Source organism: Caloenas nicobarica, chromosome 7 (assembly GCF_036013445.1).
Source record: "Caloenas nicobarica isolate bCalNic1 chromosome 7, bCalNic1.hap1, whole genome shotgun sequence".
NCBI lineage: Eukaryota > Metazoa > Chordata > Aves > Columbiformes > Columbidae > Caloenas > Caloenas nicobarica.
Genome location: NC_088251.1, coordinates 13536815 through 13564166, shown reverse-complemented (window position 1 = coordinate 13564166; position 27352 = coordinate 13536815). Strand labels below are relative to the sequence as shown.

At 44.9% G+C, this 27352-nt stretch overlaps 1 protein-coding gene across 2 annotated transcripts in view; it reads left to right on the top strand.

Annotated features, from left to right (window-relative positions):
• NEURL1 (neuralized E3 ubiquitin protein ligase 1) overlaps nucleotides 1–21746 on the top strand; it is a 153570-nt gene extending 131824 nt beyond the window's left edge. For both annotated transcript variants that reach the window (XM_065639295.1, XM_065639294.1), the window contains 3 exons: nucleotides 4488–5168; nucleotides 20062–20208; nucleotides 21505–21746. In XM_065639295.1, the coding sequence (XP_065495367.1) occupies nucleotides 4488–5168; nucleotides 20062–20208; nucleotides 21505–21746 (1070 nt within the window). The remainder of the gene's footprint in view (nucleotides 1–4487; nucleotides 5169–20061; nucleotides 20209–21504) is intronic.
• The last annotated feature ends 5606 nt before the right edge of the window (nucleotides 21747–27352 follow it).

Below are 27352 nucleotides of genomic sequence, written 5' to 3'. Positions count from 1 at the left end.
AGGGATTAAGAGAAGAAAAATGCACTTGTGAAGGAGTAAAGCAAAGAACAGAAGGAAGGAAAGAACATGGGGCTGTGCACAGGAAGAGAAGGAGTACACCAGCAAGGTTCTGAACTTACCAGTTGTTTACTTTTTGCTTAGTAGCTGAGCACAGAAATGTTCTTTAGATGGAAGGAATGACTAGGTTGTTCCTTGTTTTCTCATCATGTCTTTCTCCTGGGAAGGAAGATAACTAGAAACAGGATAGGTTCTTAGGTTATCACTCTGAGTCCCCAAATTTTACGGGGTTTTTTGTAGTAATAAGTATCGAGTTTCCTTGATTTATACTTGGTCTTCTATAGCTCATTTTGGAGGAGGTTTGCAGTCCCCATACTCTAAATATATACAGTTCATGTAAGGCCATAGGCTTGCGCAAATCTCAGAAAACTCATCAAGAGAAGGAGATCTGTGTCCCTAGAGCTTGCAGTTATTAATAAATACTGGACTCCGCAAGTTTCCAGCATGTGTGTGCTGAGTTTGCTCTGCTTTCTCAGATCCTGTTCAGGTGCGTGAATACTGGCGACTCATGACCTTGGACAGTCACGCCTTTAGGAAGTGACAGATAGGACTGAAAAAGAAAAAGAAGAAGGAAATTATGATTTGACAGTCTGACAGCAACACATCCCCTTTGGGGTTGTGCGAGGCTGAGATTATCTGTGCACACTGGTGCTCAGAAATGTCTTTGTGTTTGGATGTGCATGCAGACATATTAAATGTGCATGATATGTATTACACCTGTTTAAGGAAATACATGATTTTAAGAAGACGACATTTGGAAGTAGTTCAAAAGTAAGGTGGTAGTGAAATACTTCTGATCTGGATGCAGCGATTACAACTGTATCTGGCTGCTCACCAGCTCCTTGTAAGTGCCGTTGTAAAGTGTTACTGCAGTTTCATTGAGCCTGCTCGAAGCAGGAGGCTCCTCCATGCCCTCTCAGCAGGAATGAAGAGAGCTTTGAAACCTCTGGTTTGAAGAAGACATTTCAATGTAATCTTCTGCATAAGGCATCAGCTGCTGGGAATCTAAATTTTGCAGATAAACCTCACTAGATAAGAAAACAGAAGATGGCTGAAGTGCTCAACTGCCCTTCAGTGCTACTTTGCTACTCCTGCTCACTTTTTTTCTTAAACAAAGCCAGGAAAAAGATACAAAGGGATTTGTGAAGTTAGGCATCCTGTACAAAAATTTAGTGTCTCAGATTCTCCAACTGAGGAACAGAAAATTTGTATTAGAAATCTTTTCTGCTTTGGCTATGTCTATTTTTCTACCAGAAACTTTACGTCTCCAAATCCAGCATTGGCACCATAACTGCACTGATGCAGAGCACAGCAAAACCTCTCTGGAAAGCTACCTGGGCAGGCAGCCTGCGTGGAGCTGCCGCAATCACAGCCTGCTTGCTGGTGGTACCCCAACCAGCTGGGCTGAACTTTGCTTTGGTGACCCAGTGAGAGCTGTGGTGTCACTCACAAGTCCATCTATTCTCACCCAAAGAGGTGTCTCACAAGCTGACTTTTCTCAAATAAACACTGCCAACTGCCTTATACAGGAAATGTTATAACCATGACTTTTTAATAAGAGGCATTGATTTCTAGATTCTTCAGGCTGAAGCTGGGTGATCTCCTTGGTAATGGGCCCTTGGACGGTTTTGTATTTTAGTCTCATCACATAAAGTCATTCTATCTTTTTGATGTATGCTCCAGGTGTGTCTCCGCAAATATGAATGTGCCCGAACATTCCTACACAGAGTCCCTCCTTTGTAGGCATTAAAGGCAGGTTGTAAATGTTCTGCAGGAGTCTGGCTGTGTTAAGAGCTGCTCTAGCATGAACAGCTTGGTCTGTGTTTAAAAAGTGACAACTGGAACTTCAGTGGAAGGAAAGAGCACATTCCTAGGTATCTTCTGGTGAAAGAAACTACTCAAAGTCACCTCGTTTCACATTTCACTAGAATTGTTCTTTCATAACCCTTGGGCATAATCAGTTATTTTGGATAAATGATGTTCCACACCTCTTCCAACTTACCTACCACCGCAAAAGACAAATCCCACTTTTGTTTTATTTTGTGTTGAATGGGATGATTTTTTTTTCTTTGACTGGGTATTTTGTGATTTATAAAAATATAGAGCCCTGGATCAGGCCAGCATTTCCTAAAGACTCATCTCTCTAAATTTTCACAACGCCACTTCAGATACTGTAAACTGCAATCCTTTCTTCCATGGGTATTTGCAAACATTAATAAACTAAGTCTCACAGTCAATCCCATATGCTTGAGACATCTTATGTGGCTAGGCATCTGAGCTACTGGTGGATTTAAATAAAACAGTTGAATGTGTAACCCTGGTTTGCTGTCAGTGCCATGTATCTTGCCGGCTGAAGAACTCCATTTCTCTTAACCTCTTTTCAGATGGAAAATGATATTTTGTCCAGCAGCCAAAGGGAAATGCAAGCATCCTGGTGGAAAACAAGCTGTTTCAAAACTCTGGCTGCAAGCTACCCACACATCACAATAGTCAGCCAGGCTGCACATGCATAGTTACAGGGAATGAAATAGAGAGGACCTTCTGTTCCTATTCAGAAAGGTCTCTACACATTCACCTACACCAAAGATTCGTCATCAGCTGCCAGTATTAATTTGTTCTCCTGTGTGGGTTTCCAGCCAAAGGAGGGTAAAATAAGTCTAATTCTATCCAGCAGGAGCACTTGCAATGCAAATGCTAGCCCATATATTACAAAGCATTAATGTGACCCACTTCGAAATTACTTGGGGTAATTTCTGATTTTAGTTATTCCTCATTTTCTTTAATTAACTTCTGGAAAGAGAAGCTGAAATATCAGTATGGGGAAAATCAAATATGAGAAACAAAGCCCATTTTTATTTTGAGACTCTGCTTGTCTTGTAATAGCAGTTTATTTAAAGAGGAGCCTGGAATAAACCAGTTTAAGCAAAGCAAAGAGCTCTATTGCGGCCAAACTGTGTGTGGGTGTGCTGTTGTCAGGGCTCCCAGAAGAGAAGGACAGGACAGGCTGTTAGTCAGACCTCAGATATTGCAGGAGTTGTTGGGTATTCAGTAGCTGGCATTTTTCCTTGGCACATCAGCACAGAACCACTACACTGGTGTACTAGGAGAGGGTGCATACCATTGGGAAAATCCTCAGATAATCTGAGTTCCTGCTCTTTTGTTGTCATAGAAGAAAATTTCAAGGATATGTGGCTGGAAGAGGTGGGTTAGGAATGAGTCTCTGTTCCTCTGCCTCTTGTGCAGTGTTTGTGGCAGGTCCCAGGCTGGAGTCTGGTGCTGTTGCTTTGTGCCACCTGCACAGGATTTTGTTGTATGGAGTGGGCCCACCTCATGTTGTTTAGACCCAGGCTTGGAGCCACAACAGTCTTCAGGCTCAGCTCCCAAAGAGGAAGAGTCAACATGGACCATAGCTTATTGCAGTGTTTGCAAGGACTTACCCACATGCTCAGTTTTCTGACAGCGAATAGTCTCTTGATGGCATGGGCTTCTTGGAGTTTGGAAAGTCAGGCCTAAGTATAAATCTTTGTATTGTCTCCGATTACTTTTATAATCTATTTAAATATATTTTTCTCAGTATATTGCTCTCTAAAATGTCTATGGCAACAGCATAGCTATGGACATGTTAAATAAAGGTAATTTAGGCGTTAAAGGCAGGTGGTTATGTTCCTTAGAAAAAGAATCAAATTGCTGGTTAGCTGTTGAAACAGCAGGTGAGACTAACAAAGAGTATAAGGTGCAATTCTATTTCTACTGGCGGATTTGAATGTGTGAGCATCATCTTTCTTTGTTACGTATCTGGATTTGATTTTTAATTATTTGGCTTGGAGATAATAAATGATTACATGTGATTTATAGAAAACTGCATATTCCCAAATTCATTTCTGCACTGTGAAATCCATATCTCTACTGGTTTGCAGTGAGCACCAGAACACTGATGATTAATTATATTCAAGAATTAATTAAATTTCACATGGTGATAAATTAGAACTGAACATAGCATTTGATTTAAAATAAAAAAATGTGTAGTTAGATATTTATTTCCTAGATCTATGAGAATTGCTGTAGACAATAACAAGAGCATGAAAACTTGGAGATATTGATTGGTACGTTCAGGATGTATTTCAGATATTTACCCTTTGCTTCCTCTCTCCAAGGAGATCCTGCCCTGGTCAATTCTTTCCATTGATTTTGAGTCCGCCTGCTCAGAAACTGAAAATGGTGATGCTGATAGGGAAAGCACAAAAATAGCAATTGATTGCAAATACATTTTATGATACTCTGCTTCCATGTTTTAAAGGGGGAAATTAATGGCAGCAGGTTTCTGATTTTCCCTTTTAAACATAGCAGTCAAACCGAGAGCAATTTGCAAGCTTCTGGGCATTTATGTTTTCTCTGAAGTGACCCCTTTTTTGTTTTCTCTCTCCCCGCAGACAGTGAAATCATTCCTCCCGACTGCCTGCGGCCCCGCTCCTTCACCGCCATCCGCCGGCCCTCCTTGCGGCGGGAGACAGAGGACACGCGCCTCTCGGTCAGCCTGTGCGACCTCAATCTGCAGGAGGAGACCTTCCATGTGACGGCCACCACATGCCCCATCCCACAGAACTCCCTCAACTCCCAGCACTCCCACCTCCTCCCCTCCCAGCTGGAGAGCGACCTCCGCTTCCACCATCTCCGGGGACCCCACGTCAAAATCCTTGACGACCAAACCGTGGCCCGTCTGGAGCACGCTCGGGAGGAGAGGACTTTGGTTTTCACCAACAGACCCCTTCGGATCAACGAAACCATTTTCGTCAAAATCAACAAGTCCAACGCCGTGCGCACAGGGACGCTGTCCTATGGGGTGACGTCCTGTGACCCCAGCACCTTGCGCCCTGGTGACCTCCCATATAACCCCGAGTCCTTGGTTGACCGAAAGGAGTTCTGGGCCATCTGCCGAGTTGTGGTGCCCCTCCAGAGTGGTGACATCCTGGGATTTATGGTGAATTCAGATGGTGAGCTGCATTTGAGTCACAACGGTGCTGGCACTGGCATGCAGGTCTGCGTGGACTGTTCCCAGCCCCTCTGGATGTTCTTCGTTTTACACGGTGCAGTCACACAAGTTCGACTGTTGGGTATGTCAGAACCCCCCTTTTATCAAACCACATGCACAAGACAGCAACAGGGAGATACCCTGCAGGTAAAGGGTCAAGGGAATGAATGACTCCCTCCTTGCTCTAGGATCAGGTGCAACTTTTGTTTTTATAGAAGGAGGAAAAAAAAATACAAAGTTATGTACATAGCACGTGGAGCTACAAGGCTTACCTCTTTGCACTTCTCTAGCATCCTTCATATGATGCTCCCAAAGCTCTTTTAAGATAATGAATTAAGCCTCAGAGACCTCCATTAAAAGTACAGATGAGTCACCACTGATCTAGAAGTAAGGAAGGGGGAGGAGAGGTGCTTTGGGCTGAGCTAATGTAGGGCATAGCCAGGAGGAAAAAATGAGTTCCAACTCTCTTTTCTGTGTATTGGCTATTTGGCATGACCAATTCTCAAAAAGAGCTGTCCTCTTGCTATCCCCAGGCTTGTATGTGAGAGTCAGGCTAGCAAGAAGAGAGGAAGCCCTCATGGTTCCAGCAATGCACGGAGCATGGCACTGACAGGCACACCAGGAGAAGGGTTTTCTTGTCCTCCAGCCCTATTTAAAGCAGTGTAGCTCATACAGGTTGATAGACCTCTGAAGAGCTGGCCTCTTTCTCTTGATATTTTTGCTCCCTTTTTAAGCTCTGTTAACAGAAGTACTTCATTTAAATCGTGAAAGTTATGTTTTAAAGGTGTGGAGGGAAAAGCCTTGAAATAGCATTTGCTCAGGATCGAATTTAGTTTTTTTGTTTGTGTGTATTGGACACAAGTGTAGGATGTCTTTGGCCATGAATTTGGACTATATCATGGTTCTGCTGGTGTCAGTGTCAGAAAGTAAATGATGGATTCTGAGAACATGATATAATTCCTGGTACTCCTCTAACTAGAGATGATTTTAAAATGTTCCTTTCTTGTTTATACAGTTCCATTCATCTAACTTTAAATATACTTATATTATTTTTTGCTTCAGATCCTCACTATTAAAATAAGAATATTTCCCAATATGAAAAACAAAACCAAAAAACCAGAAGCCACAAACAAACCTAAAAGACAACCGACACCCCCTCATTAGGATTTATAGACAGTGTTTGAAGATAAATTGAGGTCAACATGCACATCTGCCTGAAGAATCCAGTTCCTTAATCACAGTATGAAGTGCTCTATATAACTTGCTTAAAGTTGACCATAGGCCTAGGCTGGGAATGTTTTGTGGCTGTTAAAGGCTCGCAGATGACAAATGTAATACTGTAATTTATTTCCAGGAGCCCAAAACTCAATCCCTGATAATTCAGCCTGGTTACGTTTGTTGTGGGTATTGTATATAATCCATGGCTGGCTCTGCTTCCTCCAACATGTCATTGTGATAATGGTAGGTGAAGTCAAGCACATCCCATGAAAGTAGGTGGTTAAATGCTCCTGTATATGTTGGAAGAAAAACATCCTCAGGTCATGGAGCTGCTGGTAAAACAAAGTCATTGAGCGGTGCTTCCTTTCACATGAGATCACTAGTTCTGGCAGTTTTGCACAGAGTGAACAGCCTGCTTGCAACAGGTTCTTAAAAAGGGCAGCAAGGATGCATCTCACCAGAGGGACAAAATCATGTCTTATACAGAATTCAACAGAGCACAAACTTGAACGCTGGCATCCTGGGCAAACCTCCTGCTGCACATACCCTGTGTATGTCCTCCCTACCTGCTCACAGGTTCAGCCCAAACCAGCACACTCCCAGGGCATGTTTTAGATAAATCTGTGTTTGGATCCATGAAATGAAATCTCCTGAGTTGGAAAACTCCTTATTACCTGTATTTGTGACCATGTTACAGACTTTTCTGGCTTCGGTCACTGGAGGAGAAGCTGAAAATGGGCTATTGTTCTTAAGTGAGATGTAAGTGAAAAGACCCAGACTTGCTGACCTTGCCTCTCTCAAGGAAAGGGTAGGACCCTGCTTGAGTGTACAGCTTTGTCACGTCAGCTTGGACAGCAAGCTGACACCTCCCAGTTAAAAGCTATGAGCTTGCCTATAATCTTTAACAGGTATTAACATACAAATAGAACTTTTCAGACCTATGTTTCCAGTATAACAGCACTGGGAGCTGTACAGTCCCAGTATCGGCACAGTGCAACTGCCCAGAGAAGAGCACTGACACCGTCCCAACACTGCACATCTCTGCAGCTGCTGGAATTACATGGATCAGCAATATCCCAACAGAAGGCAAAGAAAATAATGAACTCCCATCTCTAGCTTTTGCAATGTTATTAGGGAGGTGATGTGCACTGTTTACACTGCAGTGGAACAGATTATGGTGCTTGCCATAATATCTGTCATTATAATATTAGAAAATGTAAGAAGAATATAAAGTGTTCATCTTTCTAATGACAAGCTCCGTCTTCAGAATGCAAACAAGAGTAATTTCGTGTGATCTGTCTTTCATAGTTTGAGCTTCATATCACAGGAGAAGACATGTTTATAGTCATCTTTTTGTAGTTTTAATGGAAAAAGTGAAATTACACATCCTTGAAAGAAATGAGACACAAATACGGCAAAAGGCATAGTTGTACCAAAGCTATTTTAAATATCAGATGTTGTTCTGTTTCTGGGGGCATGCCATTATTTGATTAATCAAAGCAGCGTTACGCAATGTTATGGAAACATCAGCATTACAGCTGACTATAAAATGGAGTTACTGGGTTTGCTTCTTCTCCAGATTTTCAGTTTCATTTGGAGGATGGAGAAGGTAGAGAGCAGCAACGCCACTCTGGCACCTAGAGAAGGTTAATTTTTGACTTAGAGAATGAGATGGCTCAGGGTATTGATCACTGGATTCTACATTTCGTGCATTGAGATCAGTTATTTGGTCTTGACCTAGAGAAGGACCTGGCTTGTGGCTTTACCATAGAAGCTGACATTTGCTGACCGCAGTTTTTGAACAGTATTGGAGATATAACATTTATTTACTAATCTAAATATCAGGGGAGACCAGGGGAGATGAGGTTGGAAATACTATTTTTTCTTTTTGTCACGCCAGCAAAGTGAAAATAAATGGAACCCAAGCACCACTATAGCGCAGTGAGATGCAGCAGTCACCTGTGGTGGGAGCAGGAAGCATGTCAATTTGTTGCAAAGAAAAGGTTAAAAGGCAACTTGACCACATGGAGGGAAGATAAATGAAAGAGGAGGGCACTTTAATGTAGCAGATAATAGCATAAAAAGATATCAAGCTGCTGGAAAATGCAGGGACACAAATTTAAATTAAACATAAGCGAGAGTAATTAACTACAGGAACCAGCTATTGAGGAAGGCAATAGATCTCTTTGTCAGGACTGGAAGCATTTCTAAATATTTTATATGTAAAGTGCTGGTCTTAACTCAGAAATTCCGTGGGTAATGCACACAGGACAATCAAACAGAAACCCAGATCATTAGGCATCTAGAAATGAAACAGTCTTTGCATATCCTTTAGGAATTCCACTAGTTCAGGCTTGGGTTGCTTTTTTTTTCAGGCATCATTCTTGTACAGTCGACAAAACCAGCCTATTAAAATTGATTTACTGCTTTCAGCTTTTGCTGGTAAGCATTTCAGCTCACACACAGTTTTATCGACAGCTCTTGAAAGGTTGAAATGAGCCAGTCTGGATACATTGGTCTGGTTTTGGCCTGGTTTTGGTGGTGTAATTCATTTATGAAGTTAAATTGATTGACCCCATAAGGTTTTAAAATGTATGACTCATGTCTGGAAGAGCTATCACGGCAATAAGTTTATATGTGTAGTATTTGGGGATCCAAATTGTTGGGGATATTCTTTCATTTTCTTTTGTCTCAGAGTGAATCACCAGCATGTAAAACATCTTCCTTTGTCTCTTTTTTTTATTTTTTTTTGGTGTGGTTTCCCTTGTGGATTTCATCCTTTCCAGTAATATTGAAGTTTTCTTTCGAGCAATGAAATAACATGTTCCATCAACAGTCATCCTAAGAAATTGCCAGCTTATCTGTGTCCTTTCTATCCATGCCCTTCAATAACTCCAACCCCACCAGAACAGCTGCACAATATTGGAGCTCTGGATGTTTCCTAACACTGGTCAAAAGCCAGCATTAGGCCTGAAAAAATACAACCTAAGAGCCAGCATTTGGTGTGGGTTAAGTCTGTGTTCACATCCATGCTGGATAGATGCAAAGTGTGGTGGACTAAGCTCTCCTGCTTCCTTTACTGTGGGCATATGAGTTGGGTTTCCTGCTTAGGAAAATATTGCAAAATATTTGGGAATCACTTGTTGCTGAGGTTTCCATCCTTATTTCAGATTTTCTTGAAACTGGTGAATGGGCTCAAAACTGATGGGGTGAGGAAGGAAGAGATGACCAAGGACTTGCAGACAGAACAACTGTGAACCCTTCGTTCCTTGGGATTTCTGACAACAGCAGCTGGCAAAGGACCAAAATGGGAGTTGGTTCAGCAGATTACTGGGGGACAAAAGGTGCTGGCAAAGGACTCTTGAAGTCAACAGCAAAATTTGATCTGATGTGGCCTCAGGGCCTGTATGTAATTGCAAACTGTGGTCAATCCCATTACAGGCAGGCTCACTCAAAGCTGTGCCCATTAGTACTCTTACTGGTGATTTTGAGGAACCAACTGGAAAGATTTGCAGTTTCATGGGTGATCAGAGTGGTGTCTTGCTTAGGTGACACAGAGCAATGGTTTACCAGGGGAAATTACTTTGCCTTGTTCTGTGAGGTTCATCACACTGCCCCATTTGTCTTTCATTGAACTTTAGCTTCGTGCCAGGTGAGTGACCAGCTCTCCACAGACCACTTGTGACTTACAGGCCATATCTGAGCCTTGAAGACTGCCCTCTCCTTTCTAACCAGGATTATTCCTCTGCCTCCCAGGATTTCTCGCTTATCTTGCTGATACCGTTCCTGCAAACACTGTCTCCAGATTATCTCCAAGGGAGTATGTGTCCTCTTTTGTCTGGTCTCTGCTGTGGCACTTGTCTGGCCTGATCCTCCCAAGAATCTGTAGGTCTTCTGGGGAGCTGATCCCATCTTACCCCCTTTCTTCACAGGCTTTTGTCTGTTCCTGTACAAACAATTTTCTTAGCCTATGGCCGCTCCTTGACTATCCCAAGACTCCAGCATCCCATGGCAGACTATCTGTCACTTCCGAAAAACTTCTCCACTCAGGGTGGAGTTATATACTTTCTTTACACATGTAATTATTGCAGCAAGCATGCAAAATATTTAAATGGTAATTGGTATGTATGGTGGTTATACACACCGCCCATGGTGCAGACAATAGGTACAGTTCGTAGAAAATTATCTATCTCATACAGGCAAGAAGAATCCAGGATCTTGGTTCTCCAGCTCTAAATTGATAAGCTGCTCCTGTTTGAGAGAAGATAGTTCTTTGCAGTAGTAAATCACACACGTCATCTCTGATCTCAGAGGTGGTCAGTCCATTATCCATTTGGGAGCTTGATCCTTCTTCACCTTGGTTCATTCCAGTGATGTGGAAATTGGTGAGTTAAAGACAGCATAACATTGTTGCACAGAAATGCATGTAATGAATCTCGTATCTTAAAAAGTGGTGCATTAGAAGTATTCCAGAGTTTTATAATCCATGTGGTGTTTTTTGTATTTGTTTGTTTGGTTTTTTTTGTTGGTTTTGTTTTGTTGGTTTTGTTTTGGTTTGTTTGGTTTTGTGTTTTGTTTTGGTTTTTGTTTGGTGTTGTGCGTATGTGTGTTTTGGTGGTTTTGTTGTTGTTGTGGGAGTTTTTGTTAGTTAGTTTCCTTGGTTTTTATTATTTTGATTTTGGAAACATTTCCCACTTGTATGGAAAATGGACTCATTAAGCTGATTGGGATCTAACAGGCCTGTACTGTGGGGCACTTCACTGCCCGGAGTTCCTATGCACTGCAGGGTACATGGTGTTTTATGGTGTTAGAGACTAGGGGGCAAGGGAGAGAGTTAAATTCAGTGGCTCTTGGAAAGAAATCCACTTGTATTAAGTGATGCCTCTTCATAAACCCTCCTATCGTGCATTGTTTTACCTTTCATTGCAAGTGAAGTACGCATTACTGATGTTAGGTTGTAAGAGCTGCACAAGAGCATTTCAGTGTCCATAACTTCTGGGCTTGATTCTAGCACTGCACAGGGCTCTCCATTCACATCGTGGTTTATATTCATTGTTTTAAAGGAGAACTAGCACAAAGAGAAGCTGTTGTGTTACAGAAGACAAGTTACTTTACAACTTGTTCCTTGGAAAACTGCACAGTTACAGAGAGTTGGATGAAGTAAAATGCTTTTCCCTTGTGGTCAGTGTCAGCAACGTCAGAGTGAATACCTGCTTGTCGCACCTTTGCACCGTCAATCTAAATATCTGATCACACATGATACATAATTAACACACACTTGCCACATGAGTTAATGAGCATTAGCCTGTGTACAGAGGTATCAGCCAGCATCTGGGTAAAAGATGGGTAAAGCAAGCAGGTCTCTGAGTGACAGCCACAGGACTGCAAATGTTTCATCCTCAGCACACTTCCTTCCACAAGAGTGGAAATTATTATCATCACTAGGATAATAAACTGTCCCAGGATGCAGTGAGATGTTTGTAGTAAGTGATATGTAGATCTCCCTCATCTCATAACGCCTTTGCCTGACTACAGTGAATATACAGGATACAGGGTCTATATGCCAGCCTCTTCGAATTACAACTTGTCCGTCAGGAGAGAGAAAATCTGCCTATTCTTTGAACTAACACTGGCATGAGTTAGTTATTCTGGCTGCTGTGAGGGTGACATAGCAGACTAAACTCTCTATTTTTCTTCTTTGTCAGATGCCTTTTCATCCAGCACAGTGTCCCACAGAAATTCAGAGCAATGCTGGCCAAGAAAAGTGAAAGCATTTTGTTTCCCGTATGCATCTACCACCATATTTATACATGTCTCCCCTGGAGAAGTACAGAGCTTGGAGCTGCTGGGTTAGGCAGTGATCCTCCTGTTGCTCACAGAACCACTTTTGCTATGCTCTCCCAAACACTGTGAGCCAAATGGCCTTTTTGAGACAGATGTGGAAAAGGTGTTGTTTGTGAACAGAAACATTTTTGGTCAGGGCAAATAGTTGTGATCTTTTAGAGGGCTTTTTGCTTTGTTTTTCTGAAATGAGACAAAAGCTTCAGCTCTTATTTTTCATGTGGTTCAGCTACTTAATCAAGGCTGCCTCTTTTTTAACCTCTTCTTGATCTAAGCATCTATCTGGGTGCTTTGTTGGTCTAGTATTTCTCAGGTTGAGAGATGGAGCTCCATTAGAGGCTCTTTCACTTCAGCTCAACTAGATGTTCATTGTTTGGTGTCCCTGCCCTCAGGATTTTGCAGGTTGAAGCCCTGAGTAACTGCTGAACTTCACCTGTCAGGCCAGGAGCGATACCAAACAAGTTTGCTGTGTGGTCTTTGCTTTCAGACAGCACACTGGGCTTGGGCTGTGCAAGTCGCTGAATCAAAAACTTTTGTGGTGTCTGGAGCTTTCATGTTTCTCCTGCTTAGCTGGAGTGTGCATATGCCTGCAGGAGGTTAATAGCTGTGCTGGTGCCCTCTGTCTTTCCAGACACAGCAGACAGCAATGCTCCAGCGAAGCCATGATTTACACTCCTTGTCTGATCCACATGGGAGCCTGAACTGTTATTCTGCATGTGGTTTGGATCTAACCTTTACTTCTCCGAACAGTGGGTGTCTGACACCCATCTGCAAACACAGGCCTTATCGTTTTGCATGCAAAATCTGCCAGGCTGCTCTTTGACCTATTTCCAAACATTTCTGTAGCATAATGCAAAATCCCTTAGCTTTTCATGGGCTTGTAAAGAGCAAAATGTAATATTGTTCTATTCAGAACAGTTTTTAAAATCCTCCAGGAAATACCTGAATGCAAAGAAAGCCCATGGATCATCAACTGATGTTGGTCACCTGAGAGGCAGAGATGAGCTGCAGCACAGAGGCCAGGCTCTGAAAGCATGGTTGGCCAAAAAGCATTGAGCCTAAGGGGAAGGAAGCTCTGGTTTCTGGTCAATGCAGTATTGTTCCCATCACCGTGGGAACATAACAAATGCTGTGTAAATACACGTATTTTACAGCATTCAGAAGTGATGGATATGCTTACATCCTTCCCTAACAGTATTGTTGATCTTTAACTACCATGTGCCCAGGCAGTAACAGGTGCTTTGTTCCTTTGTTTTAGCGTGATGGATTCTAAAGTCCCTGTTGGGCAAGACCTGAGTGGCCCTGGGGGACAGAATAGCTCTCCTGCAGCCTTGGCTGGAGACAAGAAAATGTGATAATATGCAGAAACGTATATGGCTGCTCTTTGGAGCAGAAAGCATGCTGTGGGGAGGGCTGTCATTTTAGCATTGAAACTATCTTGCTGAAACCGTGTTTGGTATTTGCAGCTCTCTATATCTCATGGGACATTTGCATTAGTGAAAACAGGTTACTGAAATAAAACATGAAAGGATTTAGCTCTTGCAAAGCTTGTCTTGATAAGACCCACCTTCTAGTGGATGTGCCACTGATGGAATACCAAGGTTTCTAATGTCAGTTTCAAGGGAGAGGTGTTAGTCTAACATCTGTCTGGGGAACATCCAACAACAGAAACTTCATCTTTCTGAGAGAAGACAGTGGAAAGAACCCAGGAGCTTTCAGTACACTGTGTCTTGCCACTAGGTTGCAAAGTCCAGAGAATACACATTTGGTGGACTGTTCCAGGTTCGACACTACATCTTCAATATGGGCTTTTGCTCCTGTAAATATGAAAGAGCTGTGCAATTCCACCAGTCTGCATTCTCTAAAAGTATATCTCTGCCTTTTTCTAAAATAAACGGATGAATGGAGTTAAAAATAAAGTGGCAACATTCTATACAAGCTACATACATGAGCAGAAAAAAACCCCACCAAGCACAAAGAAACAAACAACAACCAAAAAAACTTATATAAGAGATTTTTAAGTAAAAAAATAGTGAGGATCAAAATTGAGGTCCCAGTCCTACCAGTCTTGCACATGGTTATTTATCAAGGATGTTCACATACTAGTGGTCACTACAAAGCCAAAGATCTCTAGTAGATTAGATTAAGCAAAGTTAGGACTCTTAGAGGGTTATGTTGCTCCAGTATCCAGCCTCAGTAACATCACAGCCCACTCACACTGCAGGAGCTCATGTGTTATGGGACAGATGTCCTTAGGCACATAAGCTCAATACCCACAATTGTGCCAGATTTTTGAAAGAACCTTGATCCTATTTAGATAACAAAATCAATGGCCGTGATACATTGAGAGTATTAAACGTGAGAATGGATATTGAGCAGTTTTTGAGACAGGGGAATTATTTTAGCTGACAAGCTTAAAAATCTGCCTCCTAACAAAGGGAAAAAATCAAGCTGAGAGTTTTGAAATGCACCTAAATGTCTATGACTGTCAGGTGCCCAGTGCACACCGGACTAAAATGTATGAGAAGTGCACAGCTCTCTTGAGCACCTTTAAATAAGCCAGTTGAAGGCTGCAACCAGATTTCAGCAGCTGTTCTAATTTTTTCCACTGTGTGCTGGAAGCTCTCAGACCTGTGGATGGATGAAGCAACTTTGAAAACCTCTGATTGTTATTGGTAATTACCTGATCTTTATTAGCTGTCCTATTTATGCAGCAAATGTGATATAAAAATAGAAGGGGCTGTAAATGTGCTCCACATGATACTTAGCATATGGGCAAGGCAGTATGTTGCATAAGACTTTATCTTCCTTAGAAACTACGGCAGGAGGTTCCCATATTTTGTCTTTCAGGTGCAATATTTACTTAAGACCCTGACATAGTCCTTAAGATGAGTAAGGAAAGCCCATTAAAAAGGTGAAGATGATCAAACTATGTAAGCCGTGAGTTGGACAGTAGTGGTTATTTACTGAGAGCATCCTGTAAGCCAGGAAAAACAAAGTTTAAATTGGATAGGTTCAGAGAGGGGAAAAAAGGATAACTCTGGAGTACAGACCGAGTAGTTATGCGTTATTCTTAAAATGCTTGTGAAATAGTCATTAAGAGCATAGACAGGTAATGCAAATAGCAGAAGGTGAGTGAAACACCTGAGATCGTGTTTGGCATTACCAGAAAGCATTCTGAGGCAGAAATAATGATTTTTCATACCTGTTTGCAGCCAGCAAATGCTGCTTATTGCTCATTTCCTTCTTTTCCATCTTGAAAGCAAAGTCTCCAGACTATGCAATCCCACATTTCCACTTCAAAAGCAGCAGACACTTTCAGCCTGTGGAGCCTGGTTTCTGCAAGACTTCCACAAGCACAGTCCCAGTGCTCTGATGGAAATGTGCTTGCAGGTCTTTTGGGTTAAGAGCTGAAAAAGTGCAATGGGACTCTATAATGTTGAATCTAATTATGCCCCTCTATCACCTTTCTCAGCAATAGACATCAGATTAAGAAATGTGTTATGAACACCTTAAACTGACAGTTTCCCAAACTTCAATGATTCAAAGTCAACAGTAATAAGGAAGCAACATGCTCTTTGGCATTTCTCTACTTTTCTTCTCCCTCTCAGCTGTAGTTTGAATCTGTGAGTCTTAATGTACTGGTTGCTAGCAATGGGTTGGGAATAGCTGCAGAACAGATTTGTGGCAGATACTTCCTGCTCTAGGCCACAGAGATGCCCTGGGGATTTACTTGCATCATAGCAAATGCCCCTAAGCACACTCAGAAGGAGAATACAAGACAGCACATTGCTCTTCCCACCTGGTTTTCTCTTCTGGTTTGTTTCCAATTCTCTCTCTGGGCCTGTGCATTAATAAATAGGTCAATGCCATCACTTTGTTGTGAGAAAGAAATGTAGAAATACTATTTTTATAAATTAATTAAGGGGTAGAATTAATTGACAAATTTTCTGTATTTTTTAAGGAGTACCGTCACTGTATCTGGCCTTCTTACCAATGTAAATCCTTCTGTGATACAGCTCTCCCTAGGCAGCTGCCATTAAGAGAGATGAGCAAAACGATGTCTGCTAAAATGCTGGGACAGCCTCAGGAGTTATCCCCTGAGAGTGGATTGCAATGTTCTGGGAAACCACCCTGTTCACCACAATAGTCACAGAAAGCCAGAAGCATCTCTGAGGGCCACAGCTGCTGTATTTTAGTTGCAGTGAGGACGTTCTATAAAAGGGCAATTACGGATACAGATAACTACTCTCATAAAAATTATAAATGCTGGATGGGATCCCAAAACTCCTACTTCACTTTCCTATTCTTAAAGAGCTCTAATGATGGAGATGCCATAGTCTCTCTAGGAAGTCTGATTGCTGCACTATCTACGTAATGTCTAACCTGAACGTCTTAGGAGTCCAAACCCATGATTTCTTGTCTTATCCAGAAGTTTCATGAAGAACAGATTGTTTCTTCTCTCCTCTTAGCAGACTATGAAAAATGTTGCCATCTTAAAAGCACAGAATCATACAACATCTTAGGTCAGCAGGGACCCCTGGGAATTATCTAATCCAACCTCCCTCTCAAAGCAGGGCTAATGTCCAAGCTAGCACAAGACCATGTCTGGTGTAGTTTTGAGTATTTCCAGAGACAGATATACCACAGTGCCTCCAGGCTCCAGCTCCAGTCCTTAACCAGCCTCGTGTAACTCTGGATTGGCACAACTTTTTCATAATAGGACAGCATTGTTGATTTATGATCATCTGGTGACCTCCAGCAATCTCCAGGCCTTTTTCTGTAGGACAGCTGTATTTCTAATTGAATGGACTAATTTCCTGTCCTGAATTTGAGTAACTGATTACCTCTGCTTAAGTGCTGTATTTTGCATTTGATCGTATTGGATACCATACCATTTATTTCTGATCCTGTTTCCAGTTTGGCAGGACCATTTTGAATTACAAACCTTTAGCATACTAGCAACCTTTCCTGGCATGATGTTGTCCATACATTCCATAGTAATACTCTCCTTCCTTTCGTGGATGAACATACAGGTTCATTTATTTGCACCTCTCCCAGAGTGACGACAGAAGTGCAAAGAGTCAATCATCTGCACCAGATTTTGCTAATACTTGGACTCCGCAAAGATAAAACAGCAAATGGAATTGATTCAAAATCCATTTAAAGGTGATTCCAGTGTGTTCAGCGTGTTTGGGATCAAGCATGAGACAAGTTAGCAGCAGAGAAAGTTTATCTGGGGGCTTTACAGAGAAGAAGAATGTTTCTAAAACATTATTTAAATTTATTTATTTAAAATTATTTAATTTTTTTAAATCGTGGTTTGAAAGCTACCTCTTGGTGGGAGCTCATTCCACACAATGAGCCTGTTTGGCCTTGAACACATGTATCTGGTTTTAGTTAAGCCAAGCTGGCCACACTCATTCCACCCTGCACACGATCTCATTCCATGCGCCTTGTCATGGTATCTGCACACCATCCAGCAATATATTAACAGCGTGAGTAACATGTCTTATGCTGATTATTCTGTCACCAAGAGGGAAGTGTGCCTTGTCTGCTAGGGAACTCAGATTGTTTTAAACAAAGCTCTATACTTATGCTGGAGAAAAGTCAAGAGCTGCGCCTTGTGTTAGGAAAAAGAATTGGGAAGGTGTGTGCTGGCCCTTTGAGTCTTGTGTAAGGCGATTTTGGGACTCAGACCAGCTACACCCAGAGAAGATTGTCGTTCCTGCACTGACGAGCTCTCCTTGCACTGTGGAAAGGTGGTTTGCACTTCTGGCAGCGTGCTTTATCAGTTCAGACTCTGTGACACTCAAGGCACCTCCAATTTCTCATATTAGTCCAGGAAGAAAAATGTTCTTACGTAGTCTTTATTTTGCATTTAATGAAATGACCAGGTTGGTGTTAGAAATGCAATGTGCTGTGTGTCAGCTGAATGGAAGAAATGTCTCTGGGCAACAGAGAGGAGAGGGAAGCCTTGCAAAACTTGTTCAGCTGCTCAGTGTTCCTATTTTTTCTGTGTGCAGTGAAAGAGCTGAAATCTGTGCCCCTGCTGGGCCTGTTTATGGTGTGGGTTACCTACAGGGCAAGTTTTCTGCTACGGTCATCTGTCAGATTGGAGAGGAAGGGCCATTGCTAGTGGCTGTCTTTAGAGACTGCATCACTCCCTTTGCATATTTCCTGAGCTAAATTCCAGCCCCAGCTCCCATCTCTGCAATGAAGGAGGTGCCTCTCTACAGCATCTCAAGTGTGAGAGCCCCAAAGCCCTTTATAGAGGCCATTTGACTTCATGCAGTGCCTGTAAGCAAAGTGCTCCTCATTTGAAGAGGTGTAAAACTGAGAAAATGAAGGCTGAAGCAAATTGCTTATCTTCCCATTTGCAGTCCTCAGAACAGATTTTAACCCAAACATGACCCCCCCTCAGTCCCTGTGCTATAGTTAAACTGCTCAGTCGTGTCCTGCTAAAACAGGCAGGAGAATCTGGCATCGGCTGCTGCTGTGATTTTGCTTTTTTTGCATAATCCACAGTTGGCACTTGGAGTCCCAGCTTCCCAGCTTTGGTCCCCCTTGCCTTGGTAGCCTCCCTGCAAATAGGAACTGTAGGACATTTCTGGCGCACGGGGTTTTCCTGGCCTCCTGCTGCGGCTTTTTCTCTGGAGAGTAACCTCCGACTCATCGAGGACACTGCAGATCCAAACCCTCCGTGTCTCTCCGCTCCTTATATGGTAACATGGAGAAGTCTTAGCAGTTTAGTTCTGATTTGGAGTTACCCTGGTGGTGTTCTCAGCTGGGGAACTAGAAATTTTAAAATCATAAGCAAACCAGTTCTTACCACCAAAAAACTATAGCTTGGTTCATGCACGTGTATGCTGCTGTCTCACCACTGTCTTACTGAAGACCAGGCTGTATCGCTAAACAATGAAATTCCCCTACAAAACCTTTGCAGCAGCTAGAGTTTTAAGCATTTCATTTTTTTTTTGCACCTTCTGAAAGGGGCTTTAAGATACTTGTTGTTATAAGAGCAGAAGAAAGAGGCTGAGATGGCAGGAGGGTGCCAAGCAGGCTGTGGGGCAGATCTGACTGTTCTGGCAGACAGCACGCTGACACAGAGGTGATGGTGGGCAGTGAGAGCAGGAGATAATGGAGCTGGAGACACCCTGAAGGGACTTGAAGGGTCTCTGCACTTTTGAGCCATCACATCCAGACATGCAGGAAGCGAAGAAAATGTTCCTGAACAGGGAGAGGTGTCCTTGTTCATCCCAGAACCAAATGCATTTTGGTGACTTACCCCCGCCTCTGACAGAAGCCACCCTACAAAAGGGGTAGAGCAGTGAGCAGAGCTAAGTTCTTCTGATTGCCCGACCCTTGTGTTTGTCTCTGAGAAGTCCCTGAGTGACTTTGCATGAATTTGTCGGGGCCTGGAACAATGCAGTTTCATGCTGGGTTAGCAAAGAGTGCTTTGACAAGGTGATACCTTCTCCTGCTGGAGTCCAGCCCACCCTACTGCAGGCTGCGTCCTCCCTCTACTGGCTACAAGCCCATTGCTGGATATAGTGCTGAGGGTGCACGCGGGCATGAAAACATAAGGAAAGTGGCTGCACTTAATGATTCGAGACACATTTAAGGGCAGAAACAGAGTTATGATGGCTAAAGGAGCTCCAGCAAATTCCAGAGCCTGTGGGAGCTCGATGTCTTTTCAGAGCCAGCTGCTGGCATTTAAAAAGGTATATGAGGGGTTTTTTTTTTCATTTGTTTGTGTTTGGACTTTTTTTTCCTTTATCTCTTCCCTAGATTTCATGCTGATGAGACACAAATCCTGACAAGCACTGAGAGCTGCTACCCCTGCCACATATCCCCAGTGCTTCATCAGCCCAAATTTTTAAAAGTAACCGTAGGTTTCTTTTCTCCTGGTACAGGTTCCACCGTACTAGCTGACCGGCTGGGACTGTCTACGCCAAGCTCACCCACATCGACACCCAATTCCCCCACTGTCCTCTGCAGCGGCGTCTCTGACCCCATATTGTCTACGTGTGGCTCTGGTCCCCTCTGCAGCTCTATCAGTGGTAAGAGTGGCGGGATCCCTCGCTGCCTTTCCTCTGCCTCCCATCTTGGTCTCACACTTGTCTCCCAGAAGGACTCTAAAACCACAATGATCAACAGTCTCCCCTCAGCTCCCTCGGGGAGGAAGGGAGAGCCTCTGCAAGGGCTATTTTCAGTCTGTTTTAAGTGGAAGCCACTTAGATGCCTAGACAGCAATATTTCTCCAACCCTTTTCATCATGAAAGGTCCCAAGGGAGGCAGCAGAGTTTTTGTTTTGTGCATGGCCCTGTGAGGCACAGCTCCTTCTGGAGGGCTGCGTGGCAATGACATGGTGCATGCTAGCTCAGACTGGAGCTGTGGGTATACCTACAGCCCCCGCTTCCCTCTCCACACACCTTCAGTACCATCTTCAGAAAGAGGTGGTATTGATGTTTCTATTATGCCGATGAATTCCAGTAACATTTAGATAAATGTACCAGCAGAAGAAAAATGTAGGCTGTTCTGCAGCATTTTTAAAACCCCAGGCACCTGCATGATGCTAAGACATCGATGAGCGATTAATAACTTACTAAAATCTAGTCACTGTTGTCCAAACTAAGAGTGCTTTTTAGCTGAAGGTACCTCCCAGTCTCAAGCATGACAACTAGTGACAGCAAATATTAGATTTCTAATGGGTTTTGGGGGGAAAAATAGAAAATTTTGCATTATCTTCTACCTCATCTGGCTTCATTGGTGAGGCCTCATTGCAGGTGTGCCACAAGCATAATTACTGCAGGCCCTCATAGCACTCAAAGCAGTGACCCACTGTGAGCTAGATGCTGTCCATGTGGGTACCACTGTCCTGAAGGAGCCACACAGGGTGATTTGTAGCCAGGCATTGTGGCCCCACATCCCTCGACCAGCTCTAGACATGACACTGCTTGTCTTGGGAGCTGCTGCCACCATGTGCCACCCAGCCTCTTTTGAAAGCAGATGGCTTGATCCACCCCTCCTGATTTTTTCCTCCTTTGTTAAGGTTTAGGCAAGTGGTTTGAAAACATGAAACTGCTCTTTGTCCCTGCAGCATGGGAAGAGCTGTCTCTTGGTTTGCTCTATGTAGGCAGTAGATCCCAGCAGATGCTGCCTTTCTGCTGCCCTGAGCCTTGGCATGTGAACCAGGGCTCTGCAAGTGGGACAGTAGGTCACAGGAAGGATCCTGAAGTATCCATTTCTACTAGGACACGGTTTCTCCCTCTGTGGCTGGCTTCAGGGCAGACATAACCCTGGGATGTCAAGAAGCCTTTTAAGCAGCATGAGTGACCCTGTTCTTTGTGTTGCAGGCACAGCTCCCAACTCTCCCATCAGCTTGCCCGAGTCACCCATCTCCCCCTCTGTCTCAGGGCCCTGGGGAGATGAATGCACCATCTGCTACGAGAACATGGTAGACACAGTCATTTACTCCTGTGGACACATGTGTCTCTGCTATTCGTGTGGGCTGAAGCTCAAGAAGATGGCCAATGCTTGCTGCCCCATTTGCAGACGGGCCATCAAAGATATCATCAAAACATACCGCAGCACTTAGAGCAGCAGCAGCAGGTGCTGTGGTGGGGACTGGGACAGGTGGGGCAGGCTGTGAAACTACACAGATCTTGGTCTCTATTCATCATTCAGGAGATTTGAAAACCGTCATCCACATCCCCTTTTCCACGGACCCTCCAAGCAAGCCCTGAGCCTGAACTCCAGAGTGTCAGGGAAGTTGCAATGGACTACTTTTCCTTGTGAATTTTAAACTTTATCTCAAAAAAACCCCAACCAGCCAGTGCAATCATCCCTTTTCTACACCATGCACAGCAGAGGGAAGTCTCCAATGTTTAGCAGGGACAGCAAGCAGTAAAAAGTTCAGTGCTACACATCTCCTTCCAGAGACATCCTGCATGCAGAGGACAGCTTAGCAGCAACATGTTTCCGTGTACAACCAGCCTGATCATAGGAAATCCCTTAAAAAGGATGGAGCGAGGCAAGCTTTGACCCAGCAAGCAAGATGCAGTGAGCACTGAGACTGGGGCCAGTGCAGAAAAGGACCCGGGATTTGTGAAGCAAACTCCACCCTGTGTCTGCAGGCAGAAGAGCAGACTCACCGCAGCCCCTCGAGGACTGTCCCCTGCTCTTCCCTTGCAGAGGCGTTTGTGGCAGGTTTGGCAGCCAACACTGGCACGGGCTTTGCTTCCTCCCAGCAGCATCAAGTCATCTCCTGTTGCATGACAAGCAGCTCTCAAACCCCACCACCACCGAATTGCTGTGGCTTGTCCCGAATGGTCTCCATGCAGCACGGGGGATTCGGCGGCATCTCTGCCGCCATGGGCCTTTGGGAGGGGGACATGTGTCTCCTTTCCTCCCTCTACCATCCAGACAGCCCTTCTGAGGGAGAAAATAAAGGAAATTAAAAAAAAAAAAACCCACAAACAAAAACCCCAGCCACACCAGGGAAGAATGTATAAACCCACATGTCTGCGGGTTTCATTTACTGGTAACTTTATCACTGTGCTTTAAGACAAAACCAGCCAGGTGGTACTCAGCCCTTCACGGCCAGCCCGCCAGCAGGACATGGCTGCCCTTACAAAAGAAACGAACGTAACAAATAGCTTGAGGGATCTGGTTTGCTTTGGTTTATTTAAATAAATCTGCTTCCATCCTACCCCCGTTGGGAGCCCTGCGGCTCCCATGGTGGGTGCCTGCAATGGCAGCCCCCGTGGTTGCCGTGACAACCAGAGCTCTGGCATGGCCACTGGCCTGGCCCAGGGCTGCTGGTCCCTGTGCCCAGGGCTGCTGGTCCCTGTGCCCAGGCGGGGTGGCTCTGCGGCAGCAGGAGCTGCCTGTCTGTGCTCCAGCCCCATCCTGCTGCCCTCCAGGCCTGCGTGGGGGGAAGAGATGGTGTGTAGGACCTGAGGGGTGATCAGGGCTGGGGTGCAGCAGCAGTGTTTGCACTGTGTTGCCCACCAGGCATTGAGTTACATCCCTCCTGCTGAGTCTTTTCCTGCACTTCAGCATATGGCTGCTGACAGGACATAAGGGCACAGCGTGGCATAGAGATAAAAGCATTTAATAAACATGGCTGCTCGCTGCAGGGAGGCATCGCGGCCTGCCCCCCCACCAGCAGGTGAGTGAAGGGGCACTCGCAGAGGCTGCTCCTGAGAACGCCCAGAAAATATGTCCTCAGCCTGTCCTCTCAAGGAAGTAAAAGAGGCTACTAGCTGGAGAACGCATTGTAGAGCCTTTCTATGAAGGCACTGCCATCACTGCAGCCTACCACGGGGGTCTGCAGCCGCCTGCAGCCTGCCCCGGCGGGCAGTGCTAACTTGAACGCTGATATTCTGGTTACAGGGATTTACATTATTTCTTTGCATACCTCTCAAGTACAGCCCTAACCCTGCCCTGCCCTCCAGGCTGGCTGTCAAAAAGCCCCAGAGCACTATGGCTCATGTGCCTGGACACACTCATGGAAGGGCGGGAGGAGGCCAGGTTAGCACAAATCTGGGGGGTGGCAGCAGCTACAGCAGGAGCACGGCCAGTCTGCAGGCACGCAGCCAGCCTCCCCAGGGACAGAGCCATGACCTGCAGACACAGGGAGCCTGCCTCCGCAGTTATACAAGCTCTAGCGCAAAGATTTCGGAGAGAAAGAGACCTAGGAGGTAGGAAGGTATTGATGAAATAGTGGATACGGGGAAACGTGCAATAAGCAGCCTCCCAAGCCTTCACCACACCAGTGGGACTGGTTTCCCTCCATGCAGGGCAAGCCAAGGGGTACATTTTATTTTTCAAGAAACTCCATCCATGGGTACCAGTGCAGTGGTGTAAATTCCCTTTTCACCTTTGAAATTCAGAGTGTTTTAATATATAACTGTGTTTGTTTTACTGTGGACCAAACTTCAGGAGTTAGCAGAAGCTGAAAGCATTCCCAGCATCTGAACTCAAAAATTGGGTTTAAGTCCTGCTCCCAGCATCAGCTGGCCTCCAGTCATGAGCAAGGAGGAGGAGAGCAAGGCTCCCTCCAGGGAGGTAAAAAAAAAAAAAAAAAAAAAAAATATATATATAAAATAAAATTAAAAAAAAAAAAAAAAAAAGCAAAAGCAGTAACAACAATCCTAACCTTTTGTTTTGTTTGACTGGTGTAGGTTCCCACGTACCTCCGTGTTCTTGTGTCATTTGCATTTCATTGCTTTACTTTAAGATGTTTTGTGTTCTGTTTAAAGAGAAGAATTAAGTCATTGTGAAAAATTGGATAACTGTGATTGTGAATAAAGTTGATTTAGGTATCCTGCAGCAGAATGAGCAGCTGAGTACTTACCATTTCCACAAGCTGGCAAAAGACACAGAACGGTGCTGTGGCGAGAGGCTGAGGTAAGACCACAGGTGGCATGAGAGCCTCTTCCTTAGGGGGAAGCTGGATAGAGAGAGCTCAGGCTTTACTTCTATCAAAGATGGGGGTACTGACAGCTGTTCCTCTGACGGACCCCATACACACGTAAGGAATAAAAGGAAGCCACAAAAGTAAAATCAAGGGCTAACCATGTTTCTGCAGCTTAAGCCCCAACCTTCTGAGCCTCTTCACATCCTCCCTAGGCAGAAGCCACAGCTTTTCCTCTCATGCCTTGTTTGCAGTCTCTCCTGAGTGCCTATAACCACAAAAGAAAGCTCTCGCCAGCATAAGAAGGAGAACGCATGCTGCGAGGAAACCCAGGACCATGCTGCTTAGCCTCGTAGGGGTCAGGTAAGGAAGGGGCTGAAGATTAGGCAAGGCAGTAGCAATACGGCCAGGTGTCCCCCTGCCAGCTTTGTAGACATGACAGTCCAACACCTGACAGGAGGAACATGTTGAGAAGACCCACTGACAAGCTGTGGTCTGGCCAAGGGAGATGCTGAGGCAAAATGCAGATGCTTCCTCACCATGTAGCAAGGGACACAGGGGTCTCAAAGGGGATTTGGATTATCCAGAGTGACACCAGCTCCCTCAAAAATCCAGTAGTTCCTCTGTTGCAGGGATTTGCTCAAGAGCACACCTACACCACAGCCATGTGAGACTTACTCCACGTTTTTCACAGAATCACTGTACATTAGGGATGGGAAGGCACCTCGAAAGATCATCTAGTCTAATCCCCCTGTGGAAGCAGGAACACCCAGATGAGGTTACACAGGAATGTGTCTGGGCGGGTTTTGAATGTCTCCAGAGAAGGAGACTCCACAACCTCCCTGGGCAGCCTGTTCCAGTTCAACTATTCAGCAGATGAGAGACTGTCTGCGTCATTCTGTCCTGTCATAGGACATATTTAAGTTGGCATCTTCTCCCTCAGTGTGGGTGTTCCATCTGCCAAGGGACAAGGACTTCCCAGAACAGATGCCCTCAGCTTCTCCAGCTGAAGCTACTTCACTCTCCCAGGCTGGGTAAAACAAAACCACTTTTACACCCCGGCTTTCTCCAAAACCACTCTGAGCAGCTCTTGGCTGTTGGGACAAGGCAAGTCTGCAGATACCTGTGCTGCACTCCAAGAGGTGTGCTCACCTTGTGCTTTCACAGAGACAGGAGAACCTCTCGTGGGTCTGGAAAGCCCCCTCTGGCTACAGGCCAGCCATGGGAAGCCTCCTCACCCTCTCAGGAGCAAAGGGGAGAGCTGCAAAACTCAAACTGGCCCTAGAAACCAGGGACACTGACCTGCCAGACAGCCACTGCCAGATGTGCTGAGCCCAAGCACTGTCACATACTAAGACAAGTAAAGTACTAGTGCTCTGCACCAAACTCAGATCCTCCCCTTGCACCAGCAAGAAGGACCAGGGCAGGTACCCCCATGCGTCCCCTTCAACAGTCCCAGCCTATTCATTCCCTCCTGCAGCTCCCATGTGCAACTGCACAGTGAGATTTGTGTCCTTTTCTGCTGAGCATCACTGAAGTCACTATGCCTCAACCCCCTTCTCCGGGCCATCACCATCAGCTCACCAAATCCAAACTGGACCTGCAATTTCATCATCACTCCCAAGCTGTTCTCCATCAAGACCAAGAAAGGCACAGCACAGACCTTCCCCAGTGACAAGGAATCCCACCACCGCAGCCCTCCCGCTGCTTCAGGCTGGGCCAGCCCCAGGGATTCCCCGGCACTGATGGAAGAGTTGGAGGAAGGAGAGATGCTCCGAAAGTGGTCCAGGAGCGGCAGAGCTGGTCCAGCATCGCCACCTGGTGCTCCGCACCCGGCATGGCACACATAGCTTTTTGCTTTCCCCCCGCCCCTGCCTCCCTTCTCCAAAGGTTGATGATACACCTTTTCACAAATACTACAAATACACATAAGCAGGACCATAGAAATTTAGTCTGAGTGCTCTGGTGGTGGCTCTTGGAGAAAAAGGGGGAATGAAGAGAGCAATTAACAGAGGGTTACAATATACATACAATATGGGGACACATTAGTTATTGTTAACACATTAGTTATTGCAATCCTTTCAACTCTAAGCTGGCTGGCTCACTCTACACACAGGGGAGGAGAAGTCACAGTTCCCAGGCACGCTAGTCACTAAGTTTGTGCCGTAAAATGCCCAGGACTGCAAGCTGCCTCAGATCTAATTCCTGGCATCCTTCAGGGGGCCTGGGCAAGATTCATTTCTCTGCAGGATATTTGTGAAGTGCCACATCACAGAGTGAAGACATAGCCCCATGCTAAAACGAGGGAAGCATTCATCCGAGGTCATTCTCTGCTGCAGGGACAATAAGGTGGGGAGGGCCAGAGCCCCTCTGCAGTCCTGCTTTCAAAGGTGGAAGCCAGGCACTAGGCATGGCCCCTTTTACCTACAGATTTGCAAACTGCTAACAGGCAGTAGGGGAGCGGACAACACAGAAGGCTCCTATAGCTGAGTTGGGACTGAAGTGCTAAAAACCAAACCTGTTTCCTCTTTACTACTACATCCCCTATTACAAACCGCTCTCCTATTATATTCCCCAATCCACTGCCCTCTGCACCCCTGCAAGATGTCCTGCATAAGGAGCAGGGATCCATTAGGAGAAACTCTTCAGTTTTACCTGTCTGCCGCTTCACACAGCAAAGAGCTTCTACTCGTTGAGTCATCTGGGGCCTCCAACCTTCAAAGCCAGATAAGAGGAGTCAGCAGGGCCCAGCAGCCTTGCAGGATCAGACCTTAATACTCCGT